The sequence below is a fragment of the Nerophis lumbriciformis genome, linkage group LG12 (assembly GCF_033978685.3).
Source record: "Nerophis lumbriciformis linkage group LG12, RoL_Nlum_v2.1, whole genome shotgun sequence".
Classification (NCBI taxonomy): domain Eukaryota; kingdom Metazoa; phylum Chordata; class Actinopteri; order Syngnathiformes; family Syngnathidae; genus Nerophis; species Nerophis lumbriciformis.
In genome coordinates, this window is record NC_084559.2 from 25,973,287 (window position 1) to 25,988,145 (window position 14,859).

The 14,859-nt window shown below is 39.0% G+C and overlaps 3 protein-coding genes across 3 annotated transcripts in view; 2 read left to right on the forward strand and 1 right to left on the reverse strand.

Moving 5' to 3' along the window:
- The window catches only part of snrnp200 (small nuclear ribonucleoprotein 200 (U5)), a 26,876-nt gene extending 26,106 nt beyond the window's left edge, over positions 1 to 770 (forward strand). The window contains exons 43-44 of the mRNA XM_061986199.1: positions 154 to 246; positions 336 to 770. Coding sequence (XP_061842183.1) covers positions 154 to 246; positions 336 to 485 — 243 coding nt within the window. The 3' untranslated portion in view covers positions 486 to 770. The remainder of the gene's footprint in view (positions 1 to 153; positions 247 to 335) is intronic.
- ciao1 (cytosolic iron-sulfur assembly component 1) lies at positions 768 to 11,937 on the reverse strand. Its single transcript, XM_061986201.1, has 7 exons — positions 11,550 to 11,937; positions 6,431 to 6,579; positions 5,136 to 5,247; positions 4,970 to 5,058; positions 4,366 to 4,567; positions 4,209 to 4,278; positions 768 to 1,101 (listed from the first exon to the last, which is right to left on the reverse strand). The coding sequence occupies exons 1-7, from the start codon at positions 11,686 to 11,688 to the stop codon at positions 867 to 869; spliced, it is 996 nt and encodes a 331-aa protein (XP_061842185.1). The 5' UTR covers positions 11,689 to 11,937; the 3' UTR covers positions 768 to 866.
- Positions 11,938 to 13,724: 1,787 nt separating this feature from the next.
- tmem127 (transmembrane protein 127) overlaps positions 13,725 to 14,859 on the forward strand; it is a 5,041-nt gene continuing 3,906 nt past the window's right edge. The window contains exon 1 of the mRNA XM_061986203.1: positions 13,725 to 14,434. Within this exon, the coding sequence (XP_061842187.1) occupies positions 14,197 to 14,434 (238 nt within the window). The 5' untranslated portion in view covers positions 13,725 to 14,196. The remainder of the gene's footprint in view (positions 14,435 to 14,859) is intronic.

Here is a 14,859-nt window from a genome sequence, read left to right on the forward strand (position 1 = left end):
TATAGTCGCCTGATGGCATCAAAAAACAAGTCAACATTTTTGACACACGGAACTCATTGGATCTTGCTGATCAATGCGCTGTCCATTGTAATAATACGGGCAGCGCATGTATTTCTGTACCTCTTCCTACATCTAATGAATACATTCGTCCAGAATCGCGAGGAAGGCTGGTGGGTTGTGATCGGAGACCCCAAATCCAACAGCCTCATCTCCATCAAGAGACTGACCCTTCAGCAGAAAGCAAAGGTCTGTCGTCTGCATTTATAAATTGTGTGTGGGTATTTCAAAATGACAACACACACTTGATGCTGATCACCTTGTGTACCAATCCACAGGTCAAACTGGATTTTGTTGCACCAGCAATGGGCGTTCACAACTACACGCTTTACTTCATGAGCGACGCATATATGGGCTGTGACCAGGAGTACAAGTTCAGTGTGGACGTGAAAGAGGCTGACAGCGACGCAGACAGTGACTCGGACTAATCCAAACACCTTTCAACACCACCAGGTGTCACTGTCTGCTTTTATGTATATATTACATTGGGTTTAGCTCCAAGTTATTGTCACATGTCTTTTTATTTACAGCTTTAAATCAGTTACATGATGTACACTGATCAACAAAACATTTTTTTAGATTAATAAAGGACTCATAGGCACTTCTTGTTTGCCCCTCATACCTAAAAGTCAAGTCGTTTGAAACTTTTGAATGTGATTTTAGTAAACATGTGCTGCCCTAAATGACTTTTGCAATAAAGACAAACCATGTAGTTGTGTTGTCACTTTATTTTTATATAAACATCTTGAAACTGAAACTGTATCAGATTGAATAAACTTTTTTACACCATTATTGTTGGTTGGCCATGTTCAGTCCTGCTCCTGGAACGTCCAGATGGCAATGTCGCCGCTGTCGCTACAGGAGGCCAGCAGTCCAGCTTCTTTAGGGTTCCATGCCACACAGTTCACGTCCTGATCGTGAGCTTTGGGCACCTGTGCAGCCAGGGAGAACACCGGCTGGTCTGGGTCGGGTGACGCCTCCTCCTTAAACACTCGGACCGTGTCGTCGCCACAAGCAGTTGCCAGGGCACCTGTCAGACAACACCTGGCAAGAAGATACACAAGCTCTTGCAATAAGGAACTTGATGCAAATGATGGTCTGCGTACTGCAAAAGCTCTTATAGTACAACAAATTAATTACCCGGTAGAAGGTATTTCTGAAATTAAAAAACGATCACTTTGATTACACGCGCATTAAGTTTATTGCTCAATAGAACAAATCTTGAATACACTGCTCAGTCAGCATTAATACCGCTAATGCATTCATTGTAAACAGTACCGCTTGTAAGAGATTCACGCCAACAGATGAGTTATGCAAATGACATTTTAAAGCGCATGCGGAGGTAAATAAATCTAACTCAAAACAACTCGTACATTAAATGCTACTGCCACCTTGCGATGTTAATTAAAAAAGAAAAAAAAACTACAAGAGGTTGCCTACAGCCATAACTGCTAATACCCATGTTTCTGGCCTGGTCTCGAGATAGATATTTTCTTCTGTAAACCAAGCACTTAGCAACTACAGCTAACTAATATTGAATTGCCGCTATTTGGGTTTGTACATATTCAGTCGCTCCAGAAATTTGCGATGGTGCCAATTCACGCAAATTCAACCAATCCCCGCGGTATGCACAGCCTTGCAACTTTGCCTAAAACTTTCCTGCACATTTTGGCCAATCGCATTCGTCTCTTAAGTGGCGCTCAAATGCACGACAATGTGTAAACTCTTATTTGCTCTAACGGCACAATTGTCATCTTGCCCGTAGCTCACACCTACTTCCTGTTCCTGTCTACAGTACTAAGTAGAGATTTATCGGCCGATAAATGCTTTAAAATGTAATATCAGAAAATATCGGTATCGGTTTTTTTATTATCGGTATCGGCTTCTTTTTTTTTTTATTAAATCAACATAAAAAACACAAGATACACTTACAATTAGTGCACCAACCCAAAAAACCTCCCTCCCCCATTCACACTCATTCACACAAAAGGGTTGTTTCTTTCTGTTATTAATATTCTGGTTCCTACATTATATATCAATATATATCAATACAGTCTGCAAGGGATACAGTCCGTAAGCACACATGATTGTGCGTGCTGCTGGTCCACTAATAGTACTAACCTTTAACAGTTAATTTTACTCATTTTCATTAATTACTAGTTTCTATGTCACTGTTTTTATATTGTTTTACTTTCTTTTTTATTCAAGAAAATGTTTTTAATTTATTCATCTTATTTTATTTTATTAATATTTAAAAAAAGGACCTTATCTTCACCATACCTGGTTGTCCAAATTAGGCATAATAATAAATAAATAAATGGGTTGTACTTGTATAGCGCTTTTCTACCTTCAAGGTACTCAAAGCGCTTTGACACTACTTCCACATTTACCCATTCACACACACATTCACACACTGATGGAGGGAGCTGCCATGCAAGGCGCTAACCAGCACCCATCAGGAGCAAGGGTGAAGTGTCTTGCTCAGGACACAACGGACATGACGAGGTTGGTACTAGGTGGGGATTGAACCAGGGACCCTCGGGTCGCGCACGGCCATTCTTCCACTGCGCCACGACTGTATATATCAGTATCGGTATCGGTAATTAAAGAGTTGGACAATATCGGAATATCGGATATCGGCTAAAAGCCATTATCGGACATCCCTAGTACTAAGCCTTCTGGGTAGTGTAGTTTAAAACATGAAGCAACACACCAGCATGCTCACTTCCAGAGTATGACAATTAAAAATAGATTCTCATTTGCTATGCTGACTGTACATGTAAGAGATGTTGAAGTGTGATGATAATCTCCCATCCTCCCTTTATTTACCAACAAAAATCACTGTTACAAATTGCTCTCAACAGGTGACAAATGCTCTTGACGTGTGGGGGTAAATATGTTGAAAAATAAATAAATGTTTTGGATGGACAAACACTTTTCAAGCGTAAAACATACAGGGAAAATATCTGCAACTTGTGGACGACAAAGCAGATAAGGAAGCTGTAGGGGCCTAAATGCTGTTTAAGTTAATTTACATTTTATGGAAGGTGCTTTTTAAAAGGGGACTATTTACTTTATTCAAATAATACGAAAATGTACATATGGCATGCTTACAATAAATATAAGGTACACTTTATTTGTAATTATTACATTTGTCTGAATAATTTGATGACGTACTATTTTATACTGCTTTAATACAGTGAAGATTACGTAACTGTTTAATTGCATATATGGCGGAAGGATCTGTGTGGTAATGTGGTTTGGACACAATATTTTGTGGGTAATGGCAGTCAGGTATGGGGGAATCGAGCCACAGTTTTTTTTTTTTACCTTACTCTTTCTCACTGTAACAAACTCGCTTTATTTTGCCATTTATTTGTTCCCACATCGTTATTGTTTTTACGTTTTTGAAGGATTAAGTTGACAAGTAAACGATACAAAACGAAGAGGAGCGTCTGGAGTTTTGTTTGTTGTTGCCGCAGCAAGCAGGGGCAGAAGAAAGTAGAGGAGCGTCAAGCTAAGGCTTCATTAGTACTGTAATTATAATTAATGATTAATATTAGAGATAGGCTCCAGCGCCCCCCGCAACCCCGAAGGGAATAAGCGGTAGAAAATGGATGGATGGATGGATTATTAGATATAATTAATTAAAACAGTACAGTAATTTGGCAATGAGCTCTAAGTATGTGCTTTTACGGCCATCTACTTTTAAGTCTGTGCGGTATAAAACCAGTAAAACATCAATACAGTACCGGTATTTGTTTTTCAATTTTGGTTGCAATCCTGTGCTATTTTAAGTTAAAGTTACACAGGCAACTTGAAACATGGATAACAAATGCATAACATCGCAAGTAGATTTAATGTTAGTGAAAAAATATGGCAACTTTTGCCACAACTTTCTGAAAAAGCTGCCGCAAATTCAGGCATTTTAGGCGGCAACTATCACAAAAAACCCTGCAAAATCCTGGAGGGACTGCATATTACTGCATGGTGAATAATGCCCTACTAATATTGTTTTGGAATATTTTTCAGCTTTAGGCACGTACATGAGGTGCAGGATTTATTTATGCAGGAGGATTAAGCCCCTGGTGAACTGTCTTAATCAAAGGGGGAATAGTGTGTGTAATAAAAGACAGAGAGGTCAGACTTACCAGTCAATATCATACACAGTGCGTGCATGATATCCAGAGAGCGTGCAGACACACTTCCATGACAAGTCTCCTGTTCAGAGCACATGTGGTCACTTTTAAAACCAAGCAGCAAAAAAAAAAAAAAAGTTTATTTTCCCGCCTGTTAATTATGGCTCACCTTGACCACTTTCAGCCGGATGCTCCTTCCAAATCTTGACAGTGCGATCATCGCTGCAGGACGCCAGCCTTTCGCCGGTGGCGCTGAAGGACAAACTCCACACGGTGGACGTGTGGCCCTGCAGAGTGGCCCTGCACTCCCAGTCGTCGTCCTCCTCTTTGTAGATGCAGATGTTGTTGTCGTAGCTCGCTGAGGCCAGAAGCTAAAGACGGACATTGTTCAAATAAAAACATGAGGCAGTCAGGTGGGCTTTTCTTATGCTTTCTGATCTCTCTCTCTGTGTCCACTACTTGCTGTACATATCCTACCAAGTCAGTCCTACACAATGTCCATTTCTCTGATGATGCAATTGTTGATGACTGAAGTGTTGATATCAACCACACCCTGGATTGTAAATAATGTAAATAATTCAATGTATATACTCTGATGATTATCTTGTGTGATGACTGTATTATGATGATAGTATATATCTGTATCAGTGGACTCCTACTTAAACAAGTTGAAAAATGTATTCGGGTGTTACCATTTAGTGGTCAATTGTACGGAATATGTACTTCACTGTGCAATCTACTAATAAAAGTTTCAATCAATCAAAGTGTCTCACTTCTTGTGTGGGGTGCCACGCCACATGTTTGACGTCTTGTGTGTGAGAGTTGACAACAGTGACACACTCGTAGTCGTCCTCCTCGTCCACTGTGACGCACAAAATAAAAGAAGGTCAGAAGTAGGAACTCTTTATGTGAATCCAATATGAAAAATTGAACACAGACCTTCCCAAACCCAAACGCTCTTGTCCCGGCTGCATGTCGCCAGCAGGTTCCCCGAAGGAGCCCAAGCCACACATTTCACCTCACTTTCATGTCCCTCCAACACGGTCAAGCTCTAAAAAAATATTTAAAAAAATGTTTTTTTAAATAAATAAATTAAATTAAATTTAAAAAAATATATATATATATATAAATAAATAAATAAAAATATATATATATATGTATATATACATATAATAAATAAATATATATAAATATATATTTATTTATATATATGATAAATAAATATTTATATATATATATTTATTTATTTATTTATTATATATATATAAATAAATAAATATATATATATATAATAAATAAATATATATATATATATATATATATATATATATATGTATTTATTTATTATATATATAAATACATATACATATATTTATATATATTTTTTAAATATATATATATATTTTTATTTTATTAATTTATTAAAACATATATATATATTTTTTTTTAAATAAATACATATGTATATATATTATTATTATTTTTTTTTTTTAATTTTAAATATTTTTTTTTTTTTATAAATTAATAAAATAAAATAAATATATATATATTTAAAAAATATATATAAATATATATATATATGTATTTATATATATATAATAAATAAATAAATATTTATTTATATATATATACATACACATACACACACTAGGGCTGCAACTAACGATTAATTTGATAATCGATTAATCTGTCGATTATTACTTCAATTAATAGATTAATAATCGGATAAAAGAGACAAACTACATTTCTATCCTTTCCAGTATTTTATTGGAAAAAAACAGCATACTGGCACCATACTTATTTTGATTATTGTTTCTCAGCTGTTTGTAAATGTTGCAGTTTATAAATAAAGGTTTATTAAAAAATAATAATAATAATAAATAAATAAATAAATGTTTTTAAAAAGCCTCTGCGCATGCGCATAGCATAGATCCAACGAATCGATGACTAAATTAATTGGCAACTATTTTTATAATCGATTTAATCGATTAGTTGTTGCAGCCCTAATATACACACACACACACACACACACACACACACACACACACACACACACACACACACACACACACACACACACACACACACACACACACACACACACACACACACACACACACACACACACACACACACACACACACACACACACACACACACACACACAGACACAGACACAGACACACAGACACACGTCTCCTTCATGAGGACAAAAATGTTCCTCAAAAACCAACCTCAAATTCTTCATTTTTCTTTTTCCAAATGCATGTGGTGGCATCAAAGCTAGCAGAGGCCAGATAATTCCCGCATGGCGACCACGCCACCTTCCTCACGGTGCGCTGATGACTGTCCTCCAGCACGCTCTTACATACCCACGACTCGCCTGCAAGCAGAAAGGAGGGTTCATTTGTTTTAATACACGTGTGTAAAAAAATCAAAATTAACTACTTTATTGTTAAATGTATCCTTCTTCTATGCCACTCGTCCTCATCACGGGTGGGCTGGAGCTTATCCCCGCTGATTGTGGGCCAATCACACTCACATTCACACTGATGGATAACTTAAGAGTCTCCAATTAACCCAACATGCATCTTTTGGGGGTGTAGAAAGAAACCAGAGTACCTTAATTAATTACATTAAAAATGAAAATAAATGTGATAAAAATACATTACAATTACATCCGATCAGGGTTGTTTTGCCAGTAAGGGCTGTGTAAAGAAAATTTTAAGGAGGCGTTGGCCACTTTGGTACATTTTGTACATTAAAAATGATACGGATATACCATACACTGATCAAACCCTTGTTATCGACACGACCAATTTATGGATGAATCGGATGGATGATCATGTCGTGTACAGACAGTGACAATGCTGACACACCAACAGTTGTTTTTATATTATCCTCTCTCTAGGCTCTTAATCTACTTGTTCATTTCCTGTTCATAAATGCTTATTGTGGTTCCATCTACATTTCTTAAACTTTACAATACACTTATTTCTTGGTTGTTTCAAGCTAGCTTTTCTGGCCTGCTCTCAATGCGTACACATGTTTAACTTCGTCCTCCAGTGATAATGCTACATAAAATACTACGAAATGCAGTTTATTTTACTGTAATGGGGGTGATTATTTTTAGTTTAGGGGGGCAGCTCCACACTGTGTATGGAGACACATAGTTATCTGCTCGCCACTTTTCAGATGGGGGACTAGAAATAAATACACTGTCAGATAGAAGGGATTGGCGTCTGTCATCGGCATGAAAAGGTATTTATTGGCAATGGCGATCACACACATTTGTTTCCTTTTTTAAATTTGACCGATACTGATCAGTGGTCGATCGATCGGCAGATTTTAAAAATATGTAAGTCAATCAATATATGCTTAACTATCTGATCAAAACATCCATATCTTTATGTCATAGATGACAAAGAAAAATAGTATAATATCTACTCTATGCCCATTGAGATATTAAATGTTTTATTATGATTATTCTTTAGTAATATTATTATACCGCCCACTATACATCTTTAATGGCTTTATCACTCTTAAAAAAACTTACCATATGACAGGACGTACGGCAAAGACCGCATATGTAAGACACACAGGCTGTCAGCCATTATGGTTTTCAGGTCCCATTTTTGGGGGTATTTGGGCCCTTTCCATTTTTTCTTCTTTGTGGTATGTGCTAACCTGGGACCTATTTATTAAGTTTGTAAGATGTGTTGCGGAATATGAGAAAAAAAGGAGCCCCAGGCCGCACCTTGGACACACTAACCGGAAGAGTTAGTGCTGCAAGGGGTTCTGGGTACCGTATTTTTCGGACTATAAGTCGCAGTTTTTTTCATAGTTTTGCCAGGCTCCAGTGCGATTTATATATGTTTTTTTCCTTCTTTATTATGCATTTTCGGCAGGTGCGACTTATACTCCCTAGTACTAAAATACGGTATATGTTCTGTTGTGTTTATGTTGTGTTACGGTGCGGATGTTCTCCCGAAATGTGTTTGTCATTCTTGTTTGGTGTGGGTTCACAGTGTGGCGCATATTTGTAACAGTGTTAAAGTTGTTTATACGGCCACCCTCGGTGTGGCCTGTATGGCTGTTGATCAAGTATGCCTTGCGAAGGACAGTGCAGCGAAGACACAACAAACTCCCTTTTTGTCTCTCATGGACACACACCTGTTGTTGTTGACTTTGGACTTATCGGCTGCACAGACATCAAGGCCGCGGAACTAAGACACACTACGGGGCTTACACACACACTTGCAACCACAAAAATATACGTCACACATACACAACCCACCGCCTTCGACGCAAATCCCATAGGGGTGATGAATGGATGGTCAGCGCCTGAGAGCTGCGGCCTACCATCATGACCTCGCCCTTCCCTCTGTTGCTAGATATCTCGAGATGTATATGTGCTTTGCTATGGAGGTTTTTTCCTACTCCAGACTGGGCCCCCTTAGGAGCCCAGTCTAGATTGTATTTTTTTACTCATCCTTCCCCAGCGTTTTACCTTTTTCCCATCTTTTACGGGGCGCCTTGTGGCGGCCCATCAGTGTTCCTGTTCTGTAACCCTGTACACTGTTTGTTTTGTCCAATCTTGAACGGGTTTGTGATAAAAAAAAAGTTTTGTTGTACTTGTGCAATGACAATAAAGACCTATCCTATCCCTATCCTATCCTATCCATTCACTTGTGAGTGTGTAAAAGCCGCATATATTATGTGACTCGGCCGGCACGCTGTTTGTATGGAGGAAAAGCGGACGTGACGACAGGTTGTAGAGGATGCTAAAGGCAGTGCCTTTAAGGCACCCCCCAATATTGTTGTCCGGGTGGAAATCGGGAGAAATTCGGGAAAATGGTTGCTCCGGGAAATTTTCAAGATGGATACTAAAATTTGTGAGTTTCCCAACTACTGATGCAGTATAATTCACTTGACACGAAGACTATATGATTTGTTTTGAATTGATCCTGAGTCATATCAGTTGAACTACGTAGTTTACACTGATGCTCAACCTCTCTGTATAATGATATAATACATTGACACTGAAACATTTGATACAGTTTCACTAATCTGCACATTAAAAGTACATTGGTTAAACTGTTACCATTTTTTTGTATTTTAAATTGATTATTATATTAAGTTCGACTTAAACAAAAGCAATTCTGATACAGTTGTTATCCATATTTTGCACTGATGTTAGCATCAAGCATTTAAATACGATATTATTAGGGACTGCAATGTCCCTTTGGGACAGAGGACCCTATTGTATTTTGTGTGTTTTATTATTATTATTATTCCGCCGCCTCTTTGAGCTGTAATTTTACCCCCTTAACATGCTTCAAAACTCACCATATTTGACACACACGTCAGGACTGGCGAAAATTGCTATCTAATCAAAAAACCAAACCCCAAAAACTCAAAATTACGCTCTAGCGGCCTTAGGAAAAAACACAGACAAAACTGCTTGTAACTTCAGGTAAGAATGTCGTAGAGACATGAAACAAAAATCTCTATGTAGGTATGACTTAGACCTAGATTTCATACATTGACATCCTTCGGCAAAAATAAACAGAAAGTTGGCAATTCCCCCTTCAAAACAAAAGTTTACTAAAAACAGTCACTTTTGCCTCTTTGAGCTGTAATTTCACCCCCTTAACATGCTTCAAAACTCACCAAACTGGACACACATCAGGACTGGCAAAAATTGTGATCTAATAAAAAACCCCAACCCCAAAACTCAAAATTGCGCTCTAGCGCCCCCTAGGAAGAAAACACAGACACAACTGCTCCTAGGAAGAAAACTCAGACAAAACTGCCTGTAACTTCCAGTAGGAATGTCTTAGAGACATGAAACAAAAACCTCTATGTAGGTCTCACTTAGATCTTTGAGCTGTAATTTGACCCCCTTAACATGCTTCAAAACTCACCATATTTGACACACACATCAGGACTGGCAAAAATTGCTATCTAATCAAAAAACCAAACCCCAAAACTCAAAATTGCGCTCTAACGCCCCCTAGGAAAAAACTGAAAAAACTGCTTGTAACTTCCGGTAGGAATGTCGTAGAGACATGAAACAAAAACCTATATGTAGGTCTGACGTAGACCGAGATTTCATACATTGACATCCTTCGGCAAAAATCAACAGGAAGTTGGAAATTCCCCCTTCAAAACAAAAGTTTACTAAAAACAGTCACTTTTTCCTCTTTGAGCTGTAATTTGACCGCCTTAACATGCTTCAAAACTCACCAAACTGGACACACACATCAGGACTGGCAAAAATTGCGATCTAATAAAAAAAAAAAAAAAAAAAAAAACTCAAAATTGCGCTCTAGCGCCCCCTAGGAAGAAAACACAGACACAACTGCTACTAGGAAGAAAACTCAGACAAAACTGCCTGTAACTTCCAGTAGGAATGTCTTAGAGACATGAAACAAAAACCTCTATGTAGGTCTCACTTAGATCTTTGAGCTGTAATTTGACCCCCTTAACATGCTTCAAAACTCACTGTATTTGACACACACATCAGGACTGGCGAAAATTGCTATCTCATCAAAAAACCAAACCCCAAAACTCAAAATTGCGCTCTAGCACCCCCTGGGAAAAACACAGACAAAACTGCTTGTAACTTACGGTAGGAATGTCGTAGAGACATGAAACAAAAACCTCTATGTAGGTCTGACTTAGACCTAGATTTCATACATTGACATCCTTCGGAAAAAAACAACAGGAAGTTGGCAATTGGCAATTCCCCCTTCAAAACAAGAGTTTACTAAAAACAGTCACTTTTGCCTCTTTGAGCTGTAATTTCACCCCCTTAACATGCTTCAAAACTCACCAAACTGGACACACACATCAGGACTGCCAAACATTGCGATCTAATAAAAAAAAAAAACAACCTCAAAACTCAAAATTGCGCTCTAGCGCCCCCTAGGAAGAAAACACAGACACAACTGCCTGTAACTTCCAGTAGGAATGTCTTAGAGATATGAAACAAAAACCTATATGTAGGTCTCACTTAGACCTACATTTCATATGTTGACAACCCCCGGAAAAAATCAACAGGAAGTTTGCAATTCCCCCTTCAAAACAATAGTTTTGTAAAAACCGGTCACCTTTTTTCAAACATTATCTCCTCTGAGCGCGTTTGTCGTGTCGGCTTCAAACCAGCACAGGAGAGAGATTGAACCCTTCTGATTAAAAGTTTACCAAATAGTTTTCATTACTGCTCCGGTTTGGATTTTATGTGCCGTCAAAGTCGGTCCCGTCCATTGCTGCTTGCAGCTTTAATTATTATTATTTATTGCCTCCTAGATGCCAGCTGTGTTTCATTAGCATAATTAGCATGCTCACCCTCTCGTCCCCAGATCCGGATGGTCTTGTCGCCCCCACATGAGGCCAGCAGAGTTCCACTCGGACTCCAACAGACGAACCAGCACCGAGATTCTGGATGTGCGTTCAGTCTGTGAAGAAGAGTCAAAGCCTCCTTCATCGCTAAAGCTCAAATGTTGGAATTCACTAACTCTTTACTTACGGTACGTCGCTTACTAGTTAGCTAGCTAATGTCTACAACGAAAACAGCGACTAATTCGCTTGTAGAATTAGTTGACCTTGTGTATTAATCAGAATGTTTGGCAACGACACATTGGATAATTAGGAATTTAAAATCTCCGAAAATGCGAAAGTTCAGACACACTTATACCGGAAGTGGCGTCATGTTTGTTATCTAGTTTGACGCAAGGCATTGTGGGCCACTAACCTTTTTCTTTTTTTTTGCTTTGTTGAACAACTGGGATAGGCTCCAGCCCCCCGCCATCCCGAGACCGACAAGCTGTAAAAAATGGATGGATGAACCATCAATGTAGGAACAAATATACCAGAAAGATACGATTTTCATCCAATTGTTTGACAAATTACAGGAGAAATATATATATATATATATATATATATATATATATATACATCGTCAACACTAGCACAGTATTGGATCGATACTAAAGTGATAAGAACGACATGTTTCCAGTTCTCTATTAACTTTCTTTTTACAAATATTTATGTTCTGTTGTTGTTGTGTTGTTCACATGTGTATAGGTATATATTATTATATCGTTTACACGTGTTTTTGCTGTTAAAAGGATTTTTACTTTAATAATTGTGTGTGGTAAAACATAGTAAGGGAATTATTGCTTTGTTTTGTTGACCATGTTACATTGTCCTAAATTATGTTTATATTGTTCAAAGAGATTTTGTAATAAACAATATTTGTTTTCCTAAAGTATTTGTGTTTTATTCTGATTTTAATCATCATGATCAACAAATTAAAGGAAAAGTAAAAAACATTTAATTATTTTGAAAAATGTCAAACAAAAAAATATCGGTATTGGCTATACATCTAATTGCGTTTAAAATGATACATTGACATATTGACAGAGACAGAATTCCTAGGCGCAGTCAGGGCGTTGAGGGGATCCGGTTTGGTGGCTACAGGATTAGGTCTCTGCTTTTTGCAGATGACGTGGTCCTGATGGCTTCATCTGGCCAGGATCTTTAGCTCTCACTAGATAGGTTCACAGCCGAGTGTGAAGCGACTGGAATGAGAATCAGCACCAAGTCCGAGTCCATGGTTCTCGCCCGGAAAAGGGTGCAGTGCCATCTCCGGGTTGGGGAGGAAACCCTGCCCCAAGTGGAGGAGTTCAAGTACCTTGGAGTCTTGTTCACGAGTGAGGGAAGAGTGGATCGTGAGATCGACAGGCGGATCGGTGCGGCGTCTTCAGTAATGCGGACGCTGAATCGATCCGTTGCGGTGAAGAAGGAGCTGAGCAGGAAGGCAAAGCTCTCAATTTACCGGTCGGTCTACATTCCCATCCTCACCTACGGTCATGAGCTTTGGGTTATGACCGAAAGGACAAGATCACGGGTACAAGCGGCCGAAATGAGTTTCCTCCATCGGGTGTCGGGGCTCTCCCTTAGAGATAGGGTGAGAAGCTCTGCCATCCGGGAGGAGCTCAAAGTAAAGCCGCTGCTCCTCCACATCGAGAGGAGCCAGATGAGGTGGTTCGGGCATCTGGTCAGGATGACACCCGAACGCCTCCCGAGGGAAGTGTTTAGGGCACGTCCGACCGGTAGACGGGGAAGACCCAGGACACGTTGGGAAGACTATGTCTCAGGGCTGGCCTGGGAACGCCTCGGGATCCCCTGGGAGGAGCTGGACAAAGTGGCTGGGGAGAGGGAAGTCTGGGCTTCCCTGCTTAGGCTGCTGCCCCCGCGACCCGACCTCGGATAAGCGCAAGAAGATGAATGGATGGATGGATGATACATTGAAAATATATTTTTTAAACACATGTGGTTATTTCTGTAATTACTTTAAATTTCTGTCAATTAATGCATAATATTACTCAATTTATACAAATTATATATTCATTATAGAGTTTATTAAGACAATTTATGTAGAATGTGATTTAAGTTAAATTTACTTGCTATTCTACAAGTGGCCTAAAGAGTGCAGCATTGGCCATCATCTACCTAAAATTCAAGTGGCGAAGAAGAACATTGTAGATTGGAACTAGGAAGTCAATAAATCTCGAGGAAACCTTCGCTGGCTTCCTTTTGTTTTATTTGTTTTTGTTTAGTTTTATCGCGACTGTTATTGTTGTTGTTTTTACCACGACAGTCTGTTGGGTTAACCAACAATCCGTGGTTGGTTTCATTTGTTCATGTTACTGAGGTTTTGTCTGAACTATCGACAAGATTTGGCGTTAGCCGATAGGCTAATAACAGAGCTAACAGGCCCGAAGGCCATCTGTTTCTTGTTTTTCCGCCAGTCAGCAGTCTGCTGTCCCTTAAAACACGAATGATTGGTGTCCCTTTGAGGCAACTCTTATCGAAATATCAAGGTTGTTCTATTCAAACTACGTGTTGCGTTCCGTTGGGCTGTTCTTAGCAACGTAGCTTTTTGGAATCCGTGAAATTGATCCCAACTTTCTCAGAGGACCGGTCGAGCATGTATGCCCCGCCGGGTTCTGTCGCCCCTGGAAGCCGGAGAAGGCGAGGGGGAACCCCTTTGCCCAAGCAACCAGAGCGGAGCTTGGTCTCAGCTCTGCCCGGAGCCCTGTCCATCACCGCCCTGTGCACGGCTCTGGCTGAACCAGCATGGCTCAGGGTTCATGGAGGCACCTGTCCCAGACAAGAGCTCGGGGTGGCGGATGTCTTAGGCTACATCGACCCCAAGCTTCTGGACGGTAAGGACTCAACAGGGAGCTACGAATGTGGGCGATATGGCTGAAGACTGCATTACGATAATAGGTTGTTTATTTTGGTCGATATCGATAAGTATTGATATTTTTATGACATGGAAATACGGACCAGGATAAAAGTATATTAAGTGTTGATATTTTTTATTTCAAATGTAACCTTCGTCTAATTTTAATACTCTCGGCTGGCAGAAAAGAAAGGAAATGTCAACACAATAATGGAAAACACTCAATGTAAACAACATTTTAAAATCACAGTAACTCCTTTAAATGTAAACATTGAGAAAACAGAAGAACCTTTTTTGGGAGGTTTACTGCCAGAAAGTTACCTGGTCTGTAAAACATTTAATTCGGCCTGTTATTGTTATGGAAATTAATTTGTGTTATGCAGTAATTATTATTCAAATATTTGG

Excerpts from the sequence above, each read along its gene's own strand:
- ciao1 (XM_061986201.1), bottom strand. The coding sequence starts at position 11,688 with ATGAAGGAGGCTTTGACTCTTCTTCACAGACTGAACGCACATCCAGAA. Across the intron at positions 4,568-4,969 it reads CGTGGCACCCCACACAAGAA|CTTCTGGCCTCAGCGAGCTA; the intron begins GTGAGACACTTT and ends GTCCGTCTTTAG. Across the intron at positions 4,279-4,365 it reads TCCGGCTGAAAGTGGTCAAG|GAGACTTGTCATGGAAGTGT; the intron begins GTGAGCCATAAT and ends TGCTCTGAACAG.